This window comes from Mandrillus leucophaeus, unplaced genomic scaffold (assembly GCF_000951045.1).
Source record: "Mandrillus leucophaeus isolate KB7577 unplaced genomic scaffold, Mleu.le_1.0 Scaffold861, whole genome shotgun sequence".
Taxonomy (NCBI): domain Eukaryota; kingdom Metazoa; phylum Chordata; class Mammalia; order Primates; family Cercopithecidae; genus Mandrillus; species Mandrillus leucophaeus.
Window position 1 is genome coordinate 626311 of NW_012109375.1, and position 24230 is coordinate 650540.

Here is a 24230-nt window from a genome sequence, read left to right on the forward strand (position 1 = left end):
ATTTTTTCATGTGTCTGTTGGCTGCATAAATGTCTTCTTTTGAAAAGTGTCTGTTCAAAAACCAAACACCACATGTTCTCACTCATAGATGGGAAATGAACAATGAGAACACTTGGACACAGGAAGGGGAACATCACACACCAAGGCCTGTTGTGGGGTTGGGGGAGAGGGCGGATAGCATTAGGAGATATACCTAATGTAAATGACGAGTTAATGGGTGCAGCACACCAACATGGCACATGTATGCATATGTAACAAACCTGCGCATTGTGCACATGTACCCTAGAACATAAAGTATAATAATGAAAAAAAAGAAAAATGTCTGTTCATATCCTTTGCCCACTTTTTGATGGGGCCGTTTGATTTTCTCTTGTAAATTTATTTAAGTTCTTTGTAGATTCTGGATATTAGCCCTTTGTCAGATAGGTAGATTGCAAAAATTTTCTCCCATTCTGTAGGTTGCCTGTTCACTCTGATGGTAGTTTCTTTCACTGTGCAGAAGCTCTTTAGTTTAATAAGATACCATTTGTCAATTTTGGCTTTTGTGGCCGTTGCTTTTGGTGTTTTAGTCATGAAGTCCTTGCCCATGCCTATGTCCTGAATGGTATTACCTAGGTTTTCTTCTAGGTTTTTTATGGTTGTAGGTCTAACATTTAAGTCTTTAATCCATCTTGAATTAATTTTTGTATAAGGCATAAGGAAGGGATCCAGTTTTGGCTTTCTATATATGGCTAGCTAGTTTTCCCAGCACCATTTATTAAATAGGGAATCCTTTCCCCATTTCTTCTTTTTGTCAGATTTGTCAAAGATCAGATGGTTATAAATGTGTGGTGTTTTTTCTGAGGACTCTGTTCTGTTCCATTGGTCTATATCTCTGTTTTGGTACCAGGACCATGCTGTTTTGGTTACTGTCACCTTGTAGTATAGTTTGAACTCAGGTAGCATGATGCCTCCAGCTTTGTTCTTTAGGCTTAGGATTGTCTTGGCAATGCGGGGTCTTTTTTGGTTCCATATGAACTTTAAAGTAGTTTTTTCCAATTCTGTGAAGAAAGTCATTGGTAGCTTGATGGGGATGGCATTGAACCTGTAAATTACCTTGGGCAGTATGGCCATTTTCACAATATTGATTCTTCCTATCCATGAGCATGTAATGTTCTTCCATTTGTTTGTGTCCTCTTTTATTTCATTGAGCAGTGGTTTGTAGTCCTCCTTGAAGGTGTCCTTCACATCTCTTGTAAGTTGGATTCCTAGGTATTTTATTCTCTTTGTAGCAATTGTGAATGGGAGTTCACTCATGATTTGGCTCTCTGTTTGTCTGTTATTGGTGTATAGGAATGCTTGTGATTTTTGCACATTGATTTTGTATCCTGAGACTTTGCTGAAGTTGCTTATCAGCTTAAGGAGATTTTGGGCTGAGACAATGGGGTTTTCTAAATATACAATCATGTCATCTGCAAACAGGGACAAATTGACTTCCTCTTTTCCTAATTGAATACCCTTTCTTTCTTTCTCTTGCTTGACTGCCCAGGCCAGAACTTCCAACACTATGTTGAATAGGAAGGTGAGAGAAGGCATCCCTGTCTTGTGCCAGTTTTCAAAGGGAATGCTTCCAGTTTTTGCCCATTCAGTATGATACTGACTGTGGGTTTGTCATAAATAACTCTTATTATTTTGAGATACGTTCCATCAATAAAACAGACTTTAAACCATCAAAGATCAAAAGAGACAAAGCCATTACATAATGGTAAAGGGATCAATTCAAAAAGAAGAGCTAACTGTCCTAAATATTTGTGCACCCAATACAGGAGCACCCAGATTCATAAAGCAAGTCCTTAGAGACCTACAAAGAAGCTTAGATTCCCACACAACTTTAACACCCCACTGTCAATATAAGACAGATCAACAAGACAGAAGGTTAACAGGGATATCCAGGACTTGGACTTAGCAATGCACCAAGCTAACCTTATAGGCATCTACAGAACTCTCCACCCCAAGTCAACAGAATATACATTCTTCTTACCACCACATCGCACTTATTCCAAAATTGACCACATAGTTGGGAGTAAAACACTCCTCAGCAAATGTAAAAGAACAGAAATTATAACAAACTCTCTCTCAGACCACAGTGCAATCAAATTAGAACTGATAATTAAGAAACTCACTCAAAACCGCACAACTACATGGAAACTGAACAAGCTACTCCTGAATGACTGCTGGGTACATAACAAAATGAAGGAAGAAAGATGTTCTTTGGAACCAATAAGAACAAAGACACAACATACCAGAATCTCTGGGACACATTTAAAACAGTGTGTAGAGGGAAATTTATAGCACTAAATGTCCACAAGAGAGAGCAGGAAAGATCTAAAATCGACACCCTAACATCACAATTAAAAGACCTAGAGAAGCAAGAACAAACAAATTCAAAAGCTAGTAGAAGGCATGAAAAATAACTAAAGTTAGAGCAGAATTGAAGGAGATAGAGACACAAAAACCCTTCAAAAAAATCAATGAATCCAGGAGCTGGTTTTTTTGAAAAGATCAACAAAATAGAAAGACTGCTAGCAAGACTAATAAAGAAGAATCCAATAGATGCAATAAAATGATAAAGGGGATATCACCACTGATCCCACAGAAATACAAACTGTTATCAGAGAATACTATAAACACCTCTAAGCAAGTAAACTAGAAAATCTAGAAGAAATGGATAAATTCCTGGACACATACACCCTCCCAAGACTAAACCAGGAAGACATTGAATCCCTGAATAGACCAATAGCAGGCTCTGAAATTGAGGCAATAATTAATAGCCTACAAACCAAAAAAAGTCCAGGATTAGAGAGATTCACAGCCAAATTCTACCAGAGGTAAAAGGAGGAGCTGGTACCATTCCTTCTGAAACTATTCCAATTAATAGAAAAAGAGGGAATCCTCCCTAGCTCATTTTATGAGGCCAACATCATCCTGATACCAAAGCCTGCAGAGACACAACAAAAAAGAGAATTTTAGACCAATATCCCTGATGAACATCGATGTGAAAATCCTCAATAAATACTGGCAAACCAAATCCAGCATCACATCAAAAAGCTTATCCACCATGATGAAGTTGGCTTCATCCCTGGGATGCAAGGCTGGTTCAACATATGCAAATCAATAAATATAATCCATCACAGAACCAATGACAAAAATCACATGATTATCTCAATAGATGCAGAAAATACCTTGACAAAATTGAACAGCTTCGTGCTAAAAACTCTCAATCTCCTAACCTCAGATGATCTGCCTGCTTCGGCCTCCCAAAGTGCTGGGATTACAGGCATGAGCCACCACAGTGGCCCAGCCCACCAAAGTACTTTTAAAAGTCTTTACTGGCTGGCTGGCTGTTCACAATAATGTTTATAGTGAATATGCCTTTTTCTTTAATAAATACATTTAACATTTTAAAGTTCTTTTTCTGACTAGTGATTTTTGGTTTTGATGGTTGATAGTGGCCTTGATTCATGCCAAATTTACTGAAATCCTGGTCAGTTTATACTGAGCTTCTGCACATAGAGTTTTATATAAAACTGAGACTTCATATTTGAAGGATTGAATGTTGATTTAAAACCCTTTTTTGTACATAATCATTTTAGAATTTGAAGAGGAAAACTTCACAAAGCTTGTCAGATTACCTTTCAGATTTCTTTCTTTTGTTCCCTAATATTACCTTGTAACAATACCATCTCCATCTCCATCTGCTTCTAAAACACATTAATTCCACAGCAAACTTTATATTATCAGACATAATTTAAAATGTGATACAACTTAAATTCACGGTGCCAGCTCAGTATTCCTAATTCATGTTATCTGTAGTGTTTGAATTATAGTTCAGATTTATTGGACCAGAGAATGAGATAATCCAAATTCTTTAGAATCAATTTCTTACATGGAATGGCTGACACAGTGGGAGATGTGTTGCTGTTTAAAACAGAACTTTGAGACCTCCCCACCCCCATTCAGTGATAAGAGAATGAACAATACCTTTTAAAGGAAAAATTGAAGCAAAGCAAGATAGTTCAAATTAACTGGAGAACCATGATTGTTGGTTCCAGAAAAATTCACTGTTGTATTCCCAGTATTTGAAAACGACTGTCCCATAATAGGCACTCAATTAATTTGTTGAATGCATGACTAAGTGTATTATAAGCCAAGAGAAGTTTTAATATATTTATTACATGCTTAATAGAAGAAAAGCATTATCTCAATTTATTCAGGATATAGTAATAGATAGATGATCATTTATACTTCTCTACCTTGATGAGGCCTCTAGCTTTCCACTAAATGTTTGTCACTTTTGATAGCGATAACAGTAATAGAAGTAGCATCTAGCATTTATGTAATGCTTTTAATCGTTTAGTAAATACTATTTGTTTATGAAAATGCACACATATATGTTCTCAGTTGTCTTCAGAACAAATTTGAGTGCTCGGTGGAACAGGTTCTAAACAAATGTGAGATCCCTCTTCTCCCACTCCTGGATGTTGGCCTTGTACAGCAGGAAGGGCAGATATAATTCTTTGATTGGTGAGGAAACTATAAATAGAAAGAATAGTTTCTGTGCCAAAAGCCACACTTTAAGTTTGTAATAAACATAAACCTAAGTTACAGATAGTCTGACATCTTTTCCACTTTAAATTTATTATAGATTTAACTGACTTTACATTTCATTCAATAATTTCTTTGCAATGTCACTGAAATGCAGTGATGGATGTATATTTAAAATTACTATAAAGCCAATGTTGAATGAAATAAAGAGGTGTAACATATAGTAGATAAGAAAATACTGTTTTTCAGAGCCAAGCACGATCTGATTTTTATCAGTATTTTGAAAGTATTTATTCATTTCCCTAGATAAAAGACTATACGTGATTTGGAATATAAGGAATAAGGTTTGGTTGTGATTTATAAATCTCTTTTGTTTTCATTCCTTTTATGACTCCTTAGGAATAGGTGAAGATGTCCCTTCTGACCTCTGTTTTTTTTAAACTTGGTTTTTGAAGGACCTGTTTGTTTTTCATTTTCTTGCCCTTTCAAATAACCAGCAGCATAATTAGAATGCTATGGTGTTATGGGAACAAATTATGAAAAAACAAGGATTTAGGATAGTTTACTGAATTACTTATTTGGAGGATTTAATTTCACAATATAAGATATTTTAAAAATAAATACTTGGGTTTTATTCTGGACATTTTCATATTAATGAAAGAAAGAAAAACCTATTTAATGAGTGCTTTAAGATTGTATCTTATGGGAAAGTCTAACTTTGAGGTATATAATGATCAGTTTTATTTTGAGATTTTTGGCTAAGACTTTACTTAGTTAAAGATTACTTTCTCAGAGCTGGAAATTTTAGGAGTGCCTATGACTTGACAGAAACAACTGGGATAGACTATTCTGATATTCTTTAATGTTTAGTTGGTAATTCTAAGGGAATAAGAAATACTTTGGTAAGTTAGGTGCATGGTTCAGCTAGCTTAATCATCTGTCTTGCATGCTGGGGACTATATGGGAAGTGATTCCTGTCCATCATAGTATTGGTCTCACAAGATCAATTTCTATTTCAAACAGCTTCAGGTCTCTTTTAATCTCCAGGATTTGCATATTTATCTGTTTTATCTTCAGTTTTGATGGAAAAAAATGCGTATAAGCGAACATCTATTAAGATAATGGCTTTTTGTTTTATAAATTTCTCCTAAATTATAAGGCCTGATACTTCTAGAGGTAGTATTTGAACATTTGGCACAAATGTTAAATTTCATATGTTTAGAATAATTAGTTCTTAAATTCAAAAGATATTTGACTAGCCTGAACGTGATGTCTGACTTTTCAGGAGATGATAAGTGTTTAAGTGAGGATATATAAATGAAATATGTCCTGAAAGGCCTGAAAGGCCTCTCATAGAATTACTTTTACTGAGTAATACTTTGGTACTATGTCCTTGGCTCAAATCAAGAAAGGATAGAAAGGGAAGGCACACAGTTGTATTTATAAGGATGTCGTTGAAGACATTGGTTATATATCACATTATTTCCCTTTTATGAAAACCCTTCAGAGTATCTTTTTTCTTTTATCTTTTCCTTTTTTTTTTTTTTGGCCAATTTGACACGTGAAATTATGTCTTGTTATTTAAATGTACATTTCTTTTGATTGCTAGTACATGTTTTATGTATTGATTGTTTTTATTTTTGTTTTTTAACAAATTGCCCTGATAATTTTCTTGCTGTTTTTCCAATTGGGGTGTTCATTTTTTTCTTGTGGACTTTCAATAGCACTGTGTATTGCAAAGAGATTAATCTTTTACCATACATATTCTAAACATTTTTCTGCTTTCTCTAACTTTTTATTTTTCTTTATTTAAATAAAACTTTGGATTTGTTTTTCTAAGTGAAAATGAGGCCAGCCATCTTTTGTTTGCTTTTATTTCCTTTGAAGATTATGTAAGTAGTTATCAATATTTTCTCCAAATACTTGTATTTTTGTTTTTTGTTTAAAATAAATATCAGGTTCCTATCTAAATTTTACATTTAAATACAAAATATAAGCCTCATGAAAGCAGCAGTTTTGTTGATCTTACTCCTTGTCATTGGCTGTGTTCGTGGCACATCATAGGCATGTAATATATATTCTTCAAATAGTATAAATCTTTATCTAAACTTTATATTGTTATAAAAATGTGGTAGAAATCTAACTTTCTTAACCTTTTTAGAAAGCTGGACATGTACTTTTAAGTTATATTTAAACCTGCTGTTTTTCCTCTGTCCCGACATTCTTCCTCTTGCTTTCCACCTATTTATGTGGAAAATCCTTCTGTGGTAATACACTGACAAGGTCATATTCTATGTTTCAGGTTTTCCTAACGTGATCTTTCTTTGTAGCACTTGTCATAGCTGCAGTTTCGCGATTGTTTGTGGAATTATTTAAATGTTCTTTTCCCTGTTTCCACCCTACAACCCAACATTAGTCAGGGACTTTACTTATTTTTGTTCATCATCATATCCCACTGCATGGCACATATTAATTACTAAGTTTTTTAAAATGAGTATTTGTTTTTTTGAATAGACTAATAAAGTGCCACAAAAATCACATACCAAGTCCTTGCACATATTTGGTCCCCTTCAAGACTTTTACATTTTATATTAATCTGTCTGTTTTGCTATATTGATCTGTCTGTTTTGTTATCAGTCCCATACAAATTTAATTACTATACTTTTAAAAACATTTTAGTATTTCTTAGGTTATAGTGACTTCCCATATACTCTCTACGACAGGGGTGTCCAATCTTTTGGCTTCTCTGGGCGACGTTGGAAGAAGAATTGTATTGGGCCACATATAAAATACACTAACAATGACGATAGCTGATGAACTTAAAAAATCACACAAAATAATCTCAATCTCATAATGTTTTAAGAAAGTTTACAAGTTCGTGTTGGGCCACATGTGGCCTGCAGGCCATGGGCTGGCAAGCTTGCTCTACGCTAATTCATAGAGTTTAAAACATTTCCCAACTATCCTCACACATTTATCTTCCAGTTATCTTTTATAATCATTTGTCAAGTTCAAAAATTCTCATTGTGTATTTATAAGTGTGTGTGTGTGTGTGAGAGAGAGAGTATGTTTGTGTGTTGGTTTGCAGGAAAGAAATTGTTTTAAATTTGTAAATTGGAGAGAGGTTGTGTATTTATAATAAAATATTCCATTTTCTTATTTAGTAGCTTGCTATGTGGCTTTTAATTTATTGAATGTGTTTATTTCTCTCAGTTAATTTAAAAACTTTATTTATATAGAACCTAAACATTTCATGTTAGGATTTTTTTTAGACATTTTCATGCAGAAACTTGTTAACATAGCAGGCTTGAATTTGCTATCTTTAGAAGGATTTGCTTGCAGGGTTGGCTTGTCCTTGGCTGTCATCTGAGAACTTGACTTTGGAATGTTCCCTGTGGTACTAAGTGATAAGGTTATTTGGTGTACCAAGGGTACTGAATTTCATTGTGCCAATCTGCCTAGACTTAAAAAAAATGTGATTTATAGTGAGCACTCACTTCCTTCTGGGATTTTTTTAAAGATTGCGTCTGAGTATTAGGCAGAGAGTATCTGTGTGACCAGTCCCTCCAAAATCTTTGAAGTTGGAGTCTCAAGAGGTTTTTCCAGACAGATGCTACACACATTACTGCATTTCTTTGCTAGAGAGCATTAGAAACTGACACACAGATCTCTTCAGGTGCCACTTGATGTCCTCATCTCTCATTAGTTTTATCACTTTTAAGTATCTTCTCTTAGTTTTTCCCAATAGTCCCAATATTATCATCTCCAAATGAAAATTCTGTGTACTTCTTTTTTACAATGTTTATCATTCACATTCATTTTTCTTGTCATATTACAGTGATTAGATCTTCCAGAACAATATTGAAAAATATAGTTGACTTCAGAAACTTTATTTTCAATATAATTGTGATAGTGTTTTATATTAGATATGTTTTTTATTATCTTTAGTTTGATATTCTTTATCATAGGAAGAAACTATCCCTCAATGTCTAGTTTATTTAGTTTCATTAGAAGCACACAATATGTTTTATTAAGTCTTTTTTGATATGTGTTGAGACAACCCAATTTTTTTGTTTCTTTATTAATGTGATAAATTGTTACACATATTTTAAAAGCCTTATTTAAAAGAGTCATGATATAGCTAACTATCCTGATGATAAACTATCCATATTATTTTAAATGATTTTAAAATCTTGCTATGGAAAATAAAATTAACTTAAGTAGTATGCTTATTGTAATTTATCGCCACTTAAATGATAGAGGTTAATAGAAGGATGCAAGAAGAGATCCAACTTGTATCATGGAGAAAAAATAATTGTATGTATTAATAATAATACATAAAAATAAGATTGTTTAGCATGTTTCTAAAGGACATTCTCAAATAAGTAATCTGTATTTGGTATCTGTTTGCCAAAATGTATATTTTTTGTATTTTAGCAACACACATAGAGCTATGTGTGTGAATACATTTTTATAAATCTATGTGTTCTTGATACAAAAAAGCCTGTTGCATTCAGATAGTTTTTTCTGAAGCACTGGCATTTGCTTCCAGCTCTCCTACTTTTACTTTCAATGTAATATGATGAAATAAACCATTTTACGTATACTACATAATTGCCACAATGTCCATACTGGTAATACTTGATTGTTAATACTGATAGAGCATGAGACAGCATGAAGTCATAAATTGGTTCTCATTTCCTCTGTAATTGGTCGTGATCATTATGGATGATTTCATCTTGCTAGGATTTGCTTCCTTTATTCTCTAACTATATTACTAAAATGATATAGGGATTTTAAAATTTACAGTTCATTTTAAGCATGTATGTTGTAAAAATAATATGTATTATTATTTTAATGGTATTACTAACTACACTATCATACTTACTACTGAAATATATCTATGAGTACGATTACAGTTTTTTGTAAAAATATTGTATTAGTCTGTTCTCACACTGCTAATAAAGACATACCTGAGACTGGGTAATTTATTAAAAAAAGAGTTAATTGACTCACAGTTCAGCATGGCTGGGGAGGCCTCAGGAAACTTATAGTCATGGTAGAAGGGGAGACAAACATGTCCTTTCTCACATGGCGGCAGGAAGGAGAAGAATGAGTGCCCAGTGAAGGAGGAAGCCTCTTATAAAACCATCAGATCCCATGAGAAATAACTCAGTATCATGAGAACAGGATGGGGGGAACCACCCCCATGATTCAGTTATCTCCACTTGGTCCCTCCCACAACACGTGGGGATGATTGGAACTATAATTCAAGATAAGATTTGGGTGGGGACACAGCCAAACCATATCGGAGGTTAAATATTTTCTCACAATAAAGAGAGGATATATGTAAGTAAACATAAATTCTGAGATTTAATTGAAATTTAGTGAATCACGTTTTTCTTCAGTGTTCTTTCACATAAGAAATTTTTTTTTGGCTTAGTAAAATGTTTCTATCTTTTCTTTAATTCTTCCATCTTTCTGATAATGTGGCAAAAGGCAGCTTTTGAAAACAAATGAAGAAAATGCTACAGTAAAAGCATATTTTTCTGATGTCTATCAGCTATGAATATCTAGCATTAATTTTCCTGTTAGAATGTTTGATGATTATAAAGAGGAGACTGGAAAAAGGAGAAGATGCACCCTCCACATAGGTCAGTGGGGAGGCGGACTTACAAGTACTTTTAATGCTACTTTAAGTCAGTACAAAGTTACTGAAAGCCTAGGAGGTCTACTTAACTGGGCATCAGATGTTGCGTAGTGTTATGGAGGCTGACGTATCTGAATTTCAGCATTGCTTCCATCTCCTTCTCTGGTAAGTGCCCCCAGTAAACCTATCTAACATTATTTTCCAGTGTGTCTATATTAGGATTCTTTAGAGAAACAAAACCAATAGGATAGGGTGTGTGTGGGTGTGTGTGTGGAGGGTGGTGTACAGGTGTGTATATGTGTTTGTATGGAACCTGAGTTTTTGAGGAGGTATTTTTAAGCCTGAATTGACCAAAATTGATCATAATTTCAGGGAAGAAAAAATTGAATCAGAGGAAAGGTTAAGATAAAGTGAATATGTAGAGGGTGTGAGGGAGAGGGAAAAATTCATTGTGATTTTGAAGTTGCCAGGTTGGAAGATAGAGTAAATGAATCAGATAAGTCAGGAAATGCATGGAAATTGAGTTTTAAATGTGCTGCATTTGAGATGCCTGAGGAGCAGTTGGGAATGCATATCTGGAGAACAAAGAGGTCCAAGCTAGGGGGAAAGTGGGGTGTTCAACTTAGGGCCTGTGATGGAGCCAGGTAAGAGGAAGAGAACATCTAAAGACAATATGTAAAGCTATATGAAGCCCTAAGTGTGTCAACATTCCTTGCCCTATAAATATTTGATTGCCTGATTAGTTATATTCATAATGAGTTCTATGTGAAGCAAAAGAAATGGGAACATTTGATTAATCTACAAGATTCCATTGACATTCACAAAAGTAAATGGTCATATGTTAAGGCAGATTACTAAAATGGAATTCTTTATGTATATTAGCATAACTGAGCAAGTTAACTAATCTGTTTGACACTCAGCACCCATCTATAGACAACCCAACCCCGTGATTGGTCCTACTATATCCACGCTTGTCTTACTATAAGGAAATCTCTATGTAGTAGCAGCAGAACTTTTTTTTGTTCTTCCTCAGTTAAATGTGATGTCAATCCTGTATAAAATCTCACTTCTTTCCTTGGCCCCTGCCAACCTATCTCATCTCTTTGCTCATGTGGCTCCAGCTGAAGGAAGCTTCTTTCTGTTCCTGCCCAAGGGCCTGTGCATATGGTAGTTACTCAATAAATACTTATGAAATGGATGAATGACTCTGCCTTGTAGATTTGTTCTGAGAAGTAAATGTGAAAAAGTATACGAAGAGCCTAGTGATGTACCTGGTACATTAGAGATGTGAAATAAATGCCTCTTGACCATTTTAATGTTATGTTTCTCCAAATCCGTAATCCTAACATTTCTGTCCTCTTCTGATGCAATCTACCTTCCCAACCCTTCGCATCCAGCCAGCTTACTATCTTTGGTTTCGGCACCCCCACAGGCCATGGACTGTGTGTGATCTCCTCAGTTTGTACTTGGTATGGCTTCATTGAATGAATGAAGCCATACCAGTGGGAACTGAAGAGATCACAGTTTCATACATGGAGTTTTTCATACATGTCATCTCTTGAGTAACCTTCTTATTACACTTAAATAATTATGTATGGATTCCTAGTCCCAAGGACACTGAGCATGTAAGTCGTTGTGCTGGAGATTCTCAGAAGAATGGATGTCCTCTGGGGACTTGGACACAGACCTAAAAAGGGACTCTTTACCACTCACAAAGCACTATCATGATCACACTGTTACTATATGGATTTGGAATCAGCACTTCATAAATTGTAGCCAACATTGATTGAACACCAAATATGGGTCAGGCAGTGTTTTAAGCACGTTACATATATCACTTGATGAGTTTGGCTTTATTAGTATTCCTGTTTTATACTCACTAACTTGCCTAAGATCACGCTGCTACTGATTTGCAAGTTAGGATGTAAGCCCAGGTGGTCTAGTTTCAGATTCCTGTCCTTACCTATGCTTTTTATTCAGTACTGACTGCCTCAGCAGCAGTTTTGGGGTCATAGAATTAACATCTATTCTTTAGTGTTTGATTCTAGATTTTAAAAATAATATGCCATTATAGTTTTCAAATAATTATAATAGTTTCTTTCTACTCTTTTACCTACCACTTTAAGTCTTTATTCCCATAGGGCAGCTACTGTCAACAATATTTTCAGAACCTTTTTCATCATAATTTTTTTGTAAAACGTCTTAGTAGCTTTGTGATTCCCCCTTTCAGTTGTCTGTTTCTGAAAGTTCAGCTTATTCTTAGTTTGTGAAAGTTTTAAATACCGGTGGTCCAAACACAACTCCGGCATGTTTGTGTGTGTGCATGTGGATGTTCCGTCTGTGTCCAAGGCAGATTTTTGAAATTAACTTCTTACCTGTTTGGAACTTACTTATATGCGTTTCTGCCTGAAACTCATGTTTGAAAACTCCAGGTTGATGAATTTTTTGAGTTGCCAGGACTCAAACTTATTTGACAAATCATGTATGACCCTATCACCTTGAGGCTCAGAAACAAATGAACCAACAGCCGTTCCTGACTAAGGAAACAAGTTTTGATGGAGTTTTCAATGCATGGCTTTATGGACTCAAGAATCAAACTATTTTCTGAACAATGTGAAGAAAGTTTTTGTTTCTAGATCCTTATATTTTCTCTGTGTCTCCTTTTCTGTAGAAAAGCTCTGTAATTTTTAATCAGTAACACAAAAATGCCTCTATGGAAATGTCCATAATTCTCAGCATGCAGTGGAACATTTTCCGAAAAAGTGAGGTCACCAGAAGCACAGAGCAGAGAAATCCCAGATGGCACTAATATTTGATTTCATTTTTAGCACGCTCATATTCAGCAGATGGATTGGAAGGCTGACCTCTCTGACACTTCTGCATCACTGCCTGCTACTCCAATTGCCTTTGAGAATGTTTTTTTATAAGGCCTCTCCTGGTACCTCAGAGATTGATGCCTGGTCACCTGCCTGTGTTATGCTTCATTTCACCAGGGTTCTGTGTGGTTGAGAGTTGCTGTATTCTATAAAAGGGGAAATCCTGGCTCATCAGTATCTCAAGCTTTTCCTACAATCTCTCAAATTGTGTGTAACATCTTGGAGCATATCATTTTAGCTTTCTAGGTGTACCCCTGATTTGTATCCATCTTTAACTTATCCCAGTCTAATTTTTCTGCCTTCTTTTGCCACTGAACAGAATAGCAAAAACCTCAATTACTTTTGCAGCAACCTAAATAGCTAAGCCAAGAATAATGTTTCAAAGAAAAAAAACACAGTTAAATGTTTTCAAAATACCTGCTAAGCACAAAAATTTGATTATGTTAATATGAACATTGCTGATCTCCTCCTTGAGCTATAGTTTCAGTGGCCAAGAGCAAAGACCTGAGTTAGAGTTCCCAATCATGCCATTTTCTTTAAGGGTAAGCTTTACTTTAGAGTAAGCTAGTGATATTATTCTTGCCAGGCAGTTAGGATTGGTGTGAAGATTAAATGAAGTAATGAATGTCATATGGTTGTCACAGTATCTGGCACAGAGAAAATATACAAAGAATATTAGTTTGTGGTGTGCAAAATAACTTTTGTATATATGATATACATAAAATATAAAATTGTAAAATTATTTTGTTTCATTATTACTTAGATTGTGAGTAAAGTGAAATATTAAGAATTTTTTAACGATCACCCTAATGCTTTATTTTCAAACTTCCTATAAAATTACTGTATTCCTTGTTATGGACCATTATGTTGTCCACAGATCTATTTAGAGATGACCCTCTTCTCCCTCCTACCCTCACCTGCTAGCTTGTATTTCAGTTGCAAGGCTACAGACAAGGAACTATCAGATAGCATGAGTATCCAGCGGGTTTTTTTGCTTTTTGTTTTTTTTCCAGGCAGGTTGACCTACGTGGCCATTTGTTAAAGTTCTCTGAGAATGCTCAATTCTGAGGAGGATTAGGTTGCTATGCCCTTCCAGGTTGCTTGTTCCCACACAACCAGATTCTGGTACATATTTTAATGCATAGCATACTTTTGGCTTAGAAAACATTGCACATTTAATAGTCATTTTGCTTGAACCAGATCTCTACCTGATGTCATTTTGATGAATTTAGGGTTTAGATGACTAAATTGCAGCTTTGTTATGAAACTTTCTATAGAAAGTTATTTTTTTCCTTTTTATAGGTCTAACATAAGGCCAGACTATGCAGACTCCAATTTCCACGACTTCAAGATGCACACCTTCACTCGAGTCACATCCTGCAAAGTCTGCCAGATGCTCCTGAGGTAAGCCTGCTCAGTCTTGGTTTTCAGTTTAAAGCAACTGCTATAATTGCTAAGTGTTTCAGACTTTTCTAACCTTCTAGCCAATAGGTTCGAAAGTGGGGATTTTGCCTTAGCAGTCTGGATCCCACAAATCTTTGCCAGGCCTTCTGCCTGGACAGTTCTTTCAGAAGCTCTGGCAAGCTCCTCTCCCTCTACTGAGGGAGTATCTTGAAGAACACTGTTGATACTTTTTTCCTCCTTCTTGCACTAATTTCATATGGGCAGAATTTTGCACCGTTTAATATACCACTCTCTTATTTCACCTTTCAGGGGAACATTTTATCAAGGCTATTTATGTTTTAAGTGTGGAGCGAGAGCACACAAAGAATGTTTGGGAAGAGTAGACAATTGTGGCAGAGTTAATTCTGGTGGTAAGTCATGTTTATTGTTGCGATTCTGTTTTTAATGAGGACATAAAATTTGCTAAACATAATTAAGGCCTAATTTACTCTGAATATGTGTTTATTGTAACATATCTGCTTTTGAAACTATTATTTATAAGCACAATTAGAAAAATGCTTAAAATTTACATGAGTTTTCTACATAACTTTGTTTTAAATTATTTAAAATTTGTGTGACTTTCATACATACCTTGGAGACAGAGGTCTTCAAGAGGGAGTTGGATGGTTTCATGTCACTCATTTCATTAAAAGCCCTAAATAAATAACTAAAACCATACAAATATAGCCAAAAAAAATAGAGTAACAAAAACAACAGAAAGAATATATTTTTTTGTCTTTAGTTCTTAAATTTCCTTTCTATTCTTTTAAATATTTAGCTCAGGAATGCTAATGACACCAGAAGTAAACATCACACAGACTAATTCATGAATTAATGAATTGAATACATTGTCATTTTGCAGCACTTAACAAAGAGCATATATCTTTTGGGTTTTTTGTAAATATTTTCTCCTTGGTTTTTAAAAATAATGCTGTATGATTGTTACATGAGCTAGTTTCTAAGACTGCTGACAATTATGCATTCAGTAGCCTATTGCCTCTCTCTGCTCCTCTTGGGCTCTCTTCCTTTTCTTTCTTTTCTGGCTTCTTTATTCTTTCTCTTTCTTCTTTTTTCTCTTTGTCCTTTTCCCCTGAGTTTCTCTGTGTTTTTATCAATAAGACCTTTCAAAATCAGTAAAACTTTTGAACACAAAAAGGGATCTTTAACAGCTTGAGTTCAAAAGGTAGCCATGTCAACCTTTGATTTTCCCAAAGGAAAAGGTGGACATTGAATTATTTTGGATAATGTGAAAAAGAGTGAAACAGAGAATAGCTCATTTCAGAGCTGAGTTCAGAAAATAGGCAATTGTAGGAAAGGTGAATCCTAAGAGAAGACTGAGATCATAGCATATTCCTCTCAGACATTTTAAAAGGACCCTGTGTGCCGTTCTCTGTGCTAGGCATGAGCAGCTGGAAAGTGACAGATCTTGGCATGAGTTGAACACCTACACTGTACCTGTCCTGCCTGGGTGCTCTACTGGGCATCTTCTTGCAGGAACTCATTCCGTCTTAAGAATGGCCCTGCACATTTACTGATGGGGGTCAGATTGCTTATGCAGTTTACTCAAGGGCTGTTAAATAAACTTACTTCTTACATCTGTCGGAAGGTCAGAAACAGTTTACAATGTTGTAAAATATAATAGAAATAAAAATTATTGTTGTTATTCTTTAATTGTCACCCTGATACAATTTATCACTTGAATTTTTGTTGTTCCATCTTTATATGTCCCATTCTTTAATCTCTTTGGAGACAGTTAACATGTTATTTGCTTATAGTAGGCTAATGTTTATGTAAATCCCAAGGCCCTGTCTTGATGAGATGATGCCTGGGAAGAATGTAAAATGATCCCATAGTTGGCATGGTTCTAAAGGAAATAGTGTAGGAGAATAGTTTAGAGTTGAGCAGAGATGGTTGAAAGCCTAGCTTTGCCATTTGCTAGCTATGTGAGCTTGGGGAATTTACTTAAATATTCTGAGCTTTTGTTTATTCATCTTGTAAATTAGACAACTATTATGAGAATCCAGTGAGATAATGTTGATTCTTACACAATACCTGAGCAAAGTAAGAACTTACTATTTTAATCTAAGGTGATATAGTGAAAAGTCATTTTTTTTTTTTTTGAAAGACATGGGGTTATGTAGTATTTTTGTTGTTTTTATGATCTGGAGTACATGTGGATGGGAAAGTTAATGAGCACCAAACTTTAAAATAATATACAAGTATGGCATGGAAAGAACATAAAATTTTTTAACTTTTACATTATGAAAGTCAATAGGAAATCATTGAAAATTCCTAGTCTAGTCAAATAAAGGAGTCATATATTCCCAGTGTCTGTTCCTAGGTAATTATTTCAATGTACTCTGTCCTTACATAAGTCATTTTGTCTATGGCAGTAAAATCTGCAAGCTCTGGAGTCTTGGTCTGTTTGAATCCTAGCTTCACAATTTACTCCCTGGGTGACTTTGAACTCCATTTACTTACCCTTTGTAAGTATTAGTTTCTTCCCTCATGATATGGTTTGGCACTGTGTGCCCACCCAAATCTCATCCTGAAATGTAATCCCCATAATTCCCACATGTCAAGGGAGGGACCAGGTAGGAGGGGATTGGATCATGGGGTTTCCTCCATGCTGTTCTCATGTTACTGAGTGAGTTCTCATGAGAACTCATGGTTTTATAAGCAGTGTTTCTTGCTTTTTCTCTCTTGCTTGCCACCATGTAAGATGTACCTGCCTCACCTTCTGCCATGATTGTAAGTTTCCTAAGGCCTCCCCAGCCATGTGGAACTATGAGCGAATTAAATCTCTTTTCTTTATAAATTCCCCAGTCTCAAATATTACCTTATAACAGTGGGAGGATGGACTAATACAGTAAATTGGTACCAGGAGTTGGGGGCACTGCTATAAAGATACTTGAAAATGTGTAAGCTACTTTGGAACTGGGTAATGGATAGAAGTTGGAACAGTTTGGAGGGATCAGAAGAAGACAGGAAGATGTGGGAAAGTTTGGAACTTCCTAGAGACTTGTTGAATGGTTTTGACCAAAATGCTGATAATGGTGTGGACAATAAAGTTCGGGCTGAGGTGGTCTCAAATGGAGATGAGGAACTTGTTGGGAATTGGAGTAAAAGTCACTCTTGCTATGTTTTAGTAAAGAGACTGGTGGCATTTTGCCCCGCCCTAGAGATCTGTGGAACTTTGAACTTGAGAGAGATGATTTGAAATTGGAACTAATGTTTAAAAGAAAAGTAGAGCATAAAAGTTTGGAAAATTTGCAGCCTGATGATGCCATAAAAAAGAAAAACCCATTTTCTAGGGAGAGATTCAAGCTTGCTGCAGAAATTCGCATAAGTAATGAGGAGCTGAATGTTAATTACCAAGACAATGGGGAAAATGTCTCCAGGGCATGTCAGAAGTCTTCATGGCAGCCCCTTCCATCACAGGCCTAGAGTTCTAGGAGGGAGAAATGGTTTTGTGGACCCACTGCTGCGTGCAGCTTAAGGATTTGGTGCCCTGTGTTCCCAGCTGCTCCAGCCATGGTGAAAAGGGGCCAATGTACAGCTCAGGCCATTGCTTCAGAGGGTGCAAGCTCCAATCCTTTGCTTCAGAGAGTGCAAGCCCCAGGCCTTTGTAGCTTCCATGTGGTGTTGGACCTGTGAGTGCACAAAAGTCAAGAGTTGACGTTTAGGTATCCATCTAACAAAGATCTGATATCCAGAGTTTACAAGGCACTTAAACAAATTTACAAGGAAGAAACAAACAACCCCATTAAAAAGTGGGCAAAGGACATGAACAGACACTTCTCAAAAGAAGACATTTGTGCAGCTAACACACGTATAAAAAAAGAAGCTCAACATCACTGATCATTAGAGAAATGCAAATCAAAACCACAATGAGATACCATCACACTACTCAGAATGGCAATTATTAAAAAGTCAAGAAACAACAGATGCTGGCGAGGCAGTGGAGAAATAGGAATGCTTTTATACTGTTGGTGGGAATGTAAATTAGTTCATCCATTGTGGAAGACTGTGACAATCCCTCAAAGACCTAGAACCAGAAATACAAATTGACCCAGCAATCCCATTACTAGGCATATACCCAGAGGAATAGAAATTATTCTACTATAAAGACACATGCATACATATGTTCACTGTAGCACTATTCACAATGGCAAAGATATGGAATCAGCCCACATGCCCATCAGTGATAGACTGGATGAAGAAAATGTGGTACATATATCATAAAATACCATGCTGACATAAAGAGGAATGAGATCATGTCCTTTACAGGGACATGGATGGAGCTGGAAGCCATTGTCCTCAGCAGACTAATGCAGGAACAGAAAACCAAACACATGTTCTCACTCATAAGTGAGAGCTGAACAATGAGAACACATGGATACGGGAGGGGAACAACACACACCGGGGTCTGTCGGCAGGATGGGGGAAAGGAGAGCATCAGGAAAAATAACTAATGCATGCTGCACTTAATTCTTACGTGGTGCATTGATAGGTGCAGCAGACCACCATGGCACACATTTCCCTATGTAACAAACCTGCACATCCTGCACATGTACCCTGGAACTTAAAATAAAATGAAATAAATAAAATAAAACTTTAAAAAATGCTCATTGCTCATGGCTACTTGTCTTCAGGCCACAAGGAAGATGAAAATTGACTGCATAGACCATGAAACAATATTCAATCACTTTGGCTTTTGTAAGCTCACCTTTTTAAGAATACTTATTGACAAAATTTGATTTTAAAAAAAGCATTCTTATCTCTAGAGTCTTCCTAGCTATTTAACTCAGCTTTGGCATGCTGCATTGCCAACAACTCACTTGCACTTATAATTTAAATGTAGTGACATAGACAGCAGATTTTCAAAGAACTGAAGGTGATTTTTCAGATTCCTCATCCCCATAACCTTTGGTATGTGATCATTCTGACCCACCTTCACCAAGAATCCTATCAAGTCAGTTTAGCCAGAATCCCCCTTATATCTGATGTTTCCTCTCAGTAATTTTCCATCCACTGACCTCACCCTGCTCCTTGGTTATAAATCTCCACTTGTCCATGATGTATTTGAAATTGAACCTGGATTTCCTTCTCCTTTGCAATTGTTCCTGAATAAAAGCTGTTATCACAACTTAAAAAAAAAAAAAGAGAGAGAGAGAAAAAGAATCGGGCTTTGGGAAGCTCTGCTTAGATTTCAGAGGATATATGGAAATGTCTGGATGTCCAGGCAGTGGTCTGCTGCAGCGGCAGGGGCAGGGCCCTCATGGAGAACCTCTGCTAGGGCAGTACAGAAGGGAGATGTGGGGTTGGAGCTCCCACACAGAGTCCCCACTGCCACTGCCTAGTGGAGCTGTGAGGAGAGGGCCACGGTCCTCCAGATTCCACAATGGTAGATCCACCCACAGTTTGCACTGTGTGACTGGAAAACGTGCAGACAATCTGCCAGCCCGTGAGAGCAGCCAGGAGGGGGGCTATACCCTGCCCAGCCATAGGGGCAGAGCTGCCCAAGACCCTGGGCACCTACCTCTTACATCAGTGTGACCTGTGTATGAGACATGGAGTCAGAGGTGCCTGCCGTGCTGGATTTCAGACTTGCATGGGGCCTGTAGGCCCTTTGTTTTGACCAATTTGGAACCATCTGACCATTTGGAATAGGTGTATTTACTCAATGCCTATATCCCCATTGTATCTTGGAAGGAACTAACTTATTTTTTATTTTACTGGCTCATAGGTGGAAGGGACTTGCCTTGTCTCAGATGAGACTTTGAATTGTGGACTTTTGAGTTAATGCTCAAATTAGTTAAGACTGTGGGGGACTGTTGGGAAGGCATGATTGTGTTTTGAAATATGAGGATGTGAGATTTGGGAGGGGCCGGGGACGGAATGATATGGTTTGGCTCTGTGTCCCCACCCAAATTTCAACTCAACTTGTAATCCCCGTAATCCCCACATGTCAAGGGAGGGAGGGGATTGGATAATGGGGACATTTTCCCCATGCTGTTCTCATGATAGTGACCGAGTTCTCAGGAGATCTGATGGTTTTATAAGGCAGTTTTCCCGGCTCTGGCTTGCTCTCTTGCCTGCCTCCATGGAAGACTTGCCTCCTTTGCCTTCTGCCATGATTGTAAGTTTCCTGAAACCTCCCCAGCCATGTGAAACTGTGAGTCAATTAAACCTCTTTTCTTTATGAATAACCCAATCTCAGGTATTTCTTTCTGGCAGTGTGAGAATGGACTAACACCTTATAAAACGGGGCCAATAATAGCACTTAGATTTTGAAATCTTTTAAAATAAATACCCCTATTTAGTGCCAGGTACTGTTCTCAGTACAGATGCTCCTCCATTAATGATGGAGTTATGTCCTGATTAAGCCATTGTAAGTGGAAACTATCGTAAGTCAAAACTGCATTCAGTGCACCTAACCTATTGTACATTATAGCTTTGCTTATCCTACTTTAAACGTGCTCACAGCACTTGAAATACAGTTGGCCAAAATCATCTGGCAACACAGTACACTGTATTGTTTGCTTCCCCTTGTGATTTCATGGCTGACTGGTAGCTGTGGCTAGCTGCTGCTGCCCGGCATCATGAGAGAGTCTCATTGGACATGTTGCTAGCCTGGGAAAATATCAAAATTCAAATATTAAAGTCTAGTTTCTACTGAATGCATGTGACTTTCATACCGTTGTAAAGTGGAAAAATCATAAATGAAACATCCAAAATTGGGGACCATTTGTACTAAGTTTACCACTGTTAACTTATTTACTCCTATGTAAATTCTGTGAAGTTGGTATTATCGATATACTTATCTTACAGATGAGAAACCAAGGCACAGAGAAATATGCAATCTGTCTAAGTTGCTTATTTAGTACAACCAAGATTCAAATCCAGGCAGACCAGCCCCTGAGTTTGTTCTTACCACTGGGCTCTGCTATCAGTTATGTGAATAAGCTGTGATGATAATATGTCAGATGTGTCAAAAGCCCAGTACTGAATCCTAGTAAGTAATCATGTGCTTGCCTTTCTCAGTGAAAGGGAGTGATTTTCTAATGCTTTTTAGGCAAAACACTTTTAAATTAAATTAGTAACTACCAAATGTTTTTAGGTTTGAATGTTCTATAGTGCTGCAAGAAGTCGTGCATCCCTGGGTACCATACCTACCTTCTTCCCATGGAAATTCTCAAGGCCGGATGGACTTGAGACACATTCAGTTCTAGGGCCCCTTATTTTAAGATGAAGAAACAAGGTCATAAATGTATGAAAATAAGATAACTAAGAATAATACTGTTAGTGCCCTGCAGATTGTAGATAATGCTTACTTAGATATCATCAATTAAAAAGTAGCATCATTCTCTAAACTTTGTTATGTAATTCATTACAAAGCAGGAAAATGTTTTTTTTTTTAAAACCTCTGGCTAAATTTGCTTTTTGGAGTCTGTAACATATCCCCTTGCTTTTTTGATTCTTTCCCTGCTTTGCATATTTCCGTTGACCTCCATTCTCACCAAGGGCATTGGTGCCCTTTCTCTCCCTCTCTCCTTCTTTTAAGTTCTTTCCTGCTCAAGATTTTGAGAGACCAGTAACACCGAATGCTTACAGTTCATTAGTGGTATGAAATGGTAAGGACCTGCCTAGGAGGCTTCCTTTTTTTACTGTCAGATCAGGGTTTGCAGGGTAGCCCTTATAAGGGGCCGTGTCTTCAAGGGGAAGAAGAATCTCTGTGTCGCTCCATCAGTAGACTGTACCTTCTGAAAACTGGAAGCTATGGCATCTTCTCTTCACACTCATTCCTTCTCGCTCTGGTATAGGTGGTAACTGTGGGTAAAGTGTGAGTTTGAGCTTGGCAGGTCTGATGTGAGTGTGGTAAAGTAGGTAGTATTTTGAAGTCTTCGGCAAGCTAGACTTTATGAGCTGCTTCTCAGCTTCTCAAGCTCAACATTGACTTAAGCCTTGTGTGATCCTTTGTTTGGGCATCCAGGAATAATTGCTTGCCGCAGTTCAGTAATATAGTGTTTCATGACTGGCATAGGATTTGGGGGAAATGTGGGTATAGGGGAAGGCAGGAAAAGGGATAAGATATATCCAGGGGATTGAGACATAGTTTACTTGAATAGGGCTTTTGCATGGAGAAGAGTGTAATATGATTTCAGCAGAACTTGACTTTGAGGGAAATCATTTCAACAGCCAAATTGAAAGCAAGTAAGTACTACTGACTTAAGACAAACTCAAATGTTTACATAGTTCAGACTCCCCCATAACATTAAATCATAGGTGGTTTGAAATTCACCCCTGCTTTACAGAACTTTATAGCAATAACGTTTAACATAGTCTAACTATATTCTCAGGCAACCAAAAGAGATCCTTATTGGATCAATGTGGGTCAGGAGTCCACTTGTGATCCAGAAAGCTGTGACTAGTAGGAGTTGTTATAAACATTGGATAGTTGGCATGAAAGGCAGTTCCAAAAAGGGGAGTAGGCAGAGGTTGGTTAACGGATACAGAAGTACACCCAGATGGGAAGAATAAGTTATAGTGTCCTATAGCACTATAGGCTGACTATAATTAACAACAATTTATTGTATATTTTCAAGTAGCCAGAAGAGCAGATTTTGAATATTCCCAACACAACTAAATGATAAATGTTTGAGGTGATAGATATGCTAATTATCTTGACTTGGTCATAACACTTTGTATACATATATTGAACTTTCACACTGTACCCCATAAATACGTGTCATACTGTTAGTTCCCTGCAGATTGTAGATAATGCTTACTTATACAGATATCATTGATTAAAAAGTAGCATCATTCTCTAAACTTTGTTCTGTAATTGATTACAAAGCAAGACAAAAAATTTAAAAACCACTGGCTTTGAATGTGTCAATTAAAAATAATAAAAAAATTTAAGAGGGGGAGCATGCTATCTTTATTCAACATCAGACTTGTTTATACAAAGGGATGGTCAAGTGGAGAAGAGGTACTAGTTGTACAAAATGACAAGGTAACCCGGAGGCTCAGTGAGAGGTAGATAGTCTTTTACTCTACCTTTCAATGGACAGATCCATAGGACATCACATTTAGGCCTTATCTTATGTGACCTTTCTGTTTCATTTAACATTGCTAATCATCCTCCTTGATGCTATCCTTCACAACCCATCATGCCCCCATGCCATCTTTTGGAAATCTGATGGACTTCCGTGGCTTAGCTACACCCCACACCCCAGGTAGATAAAGGTCCGTCTGTGCATAAGACTTCTTTCCTGAAGTGTGGATTTTAAATTTCCATCTTCTCCTTACATGTCGCCTCCCATGTGTCTTGCAGTGACCTCAAATGTCTCATAACTAAAATCAACCTCATTAGTTATTCCTGCAAACTTCCCTCTCCTATGCCTTGTCTTGGTTAAAGGCCCACCATCCAAACACTCACAGAGACCTGGGTGTCAGCCTCTTCCTCATCTTGATTCACCTTCCTGTTCTTCTTAGCTCTCCTCCTAAGTCTCTCTAGAATGCATTGATAATGGTGTTGATATACACAGAAAATCTCATTGTCTCTTGCTTGAACAACTCAAAAGTTTCCTAACTCCCTGCTCTTAATCTTATTCTTATGTAATTTATAAAATTATCTTCATTAGAATTAAGTCTGATGGTTTCACTCTTTC

The 24230-nt window shown here is 36.8% G+C and overlaps 1 protein-coding gene across 3 annotated transcripts in view; it reads left to right on the plus strand.

Annotated features, from left to right (window-relative positions):
* The window catches only part of VAV3 (vav 3 guanine nucleotide exchange factor), a 408117-nt gene that overhangs the window by 268851 nt on the left and 115036 nt on the right, over window positions 1–24230 (plus strand). For all 3 annotated transcript variants that reach the window (XM_011968871.1, XM_011968873.1, XM_011968874.1), the window contains 2 exons: window positions 14413–14514; window positions 14824–14924. In XM_011968871.1, the coding sequence (XP_011824261.1) occupies window positions 14413–14514; window positions 14824–14924 (203 nt within the window). The remainder of the gene's footprint in view (window positions 1–14412; window positions 14515–14823; window positions 14925–24230) is intronic.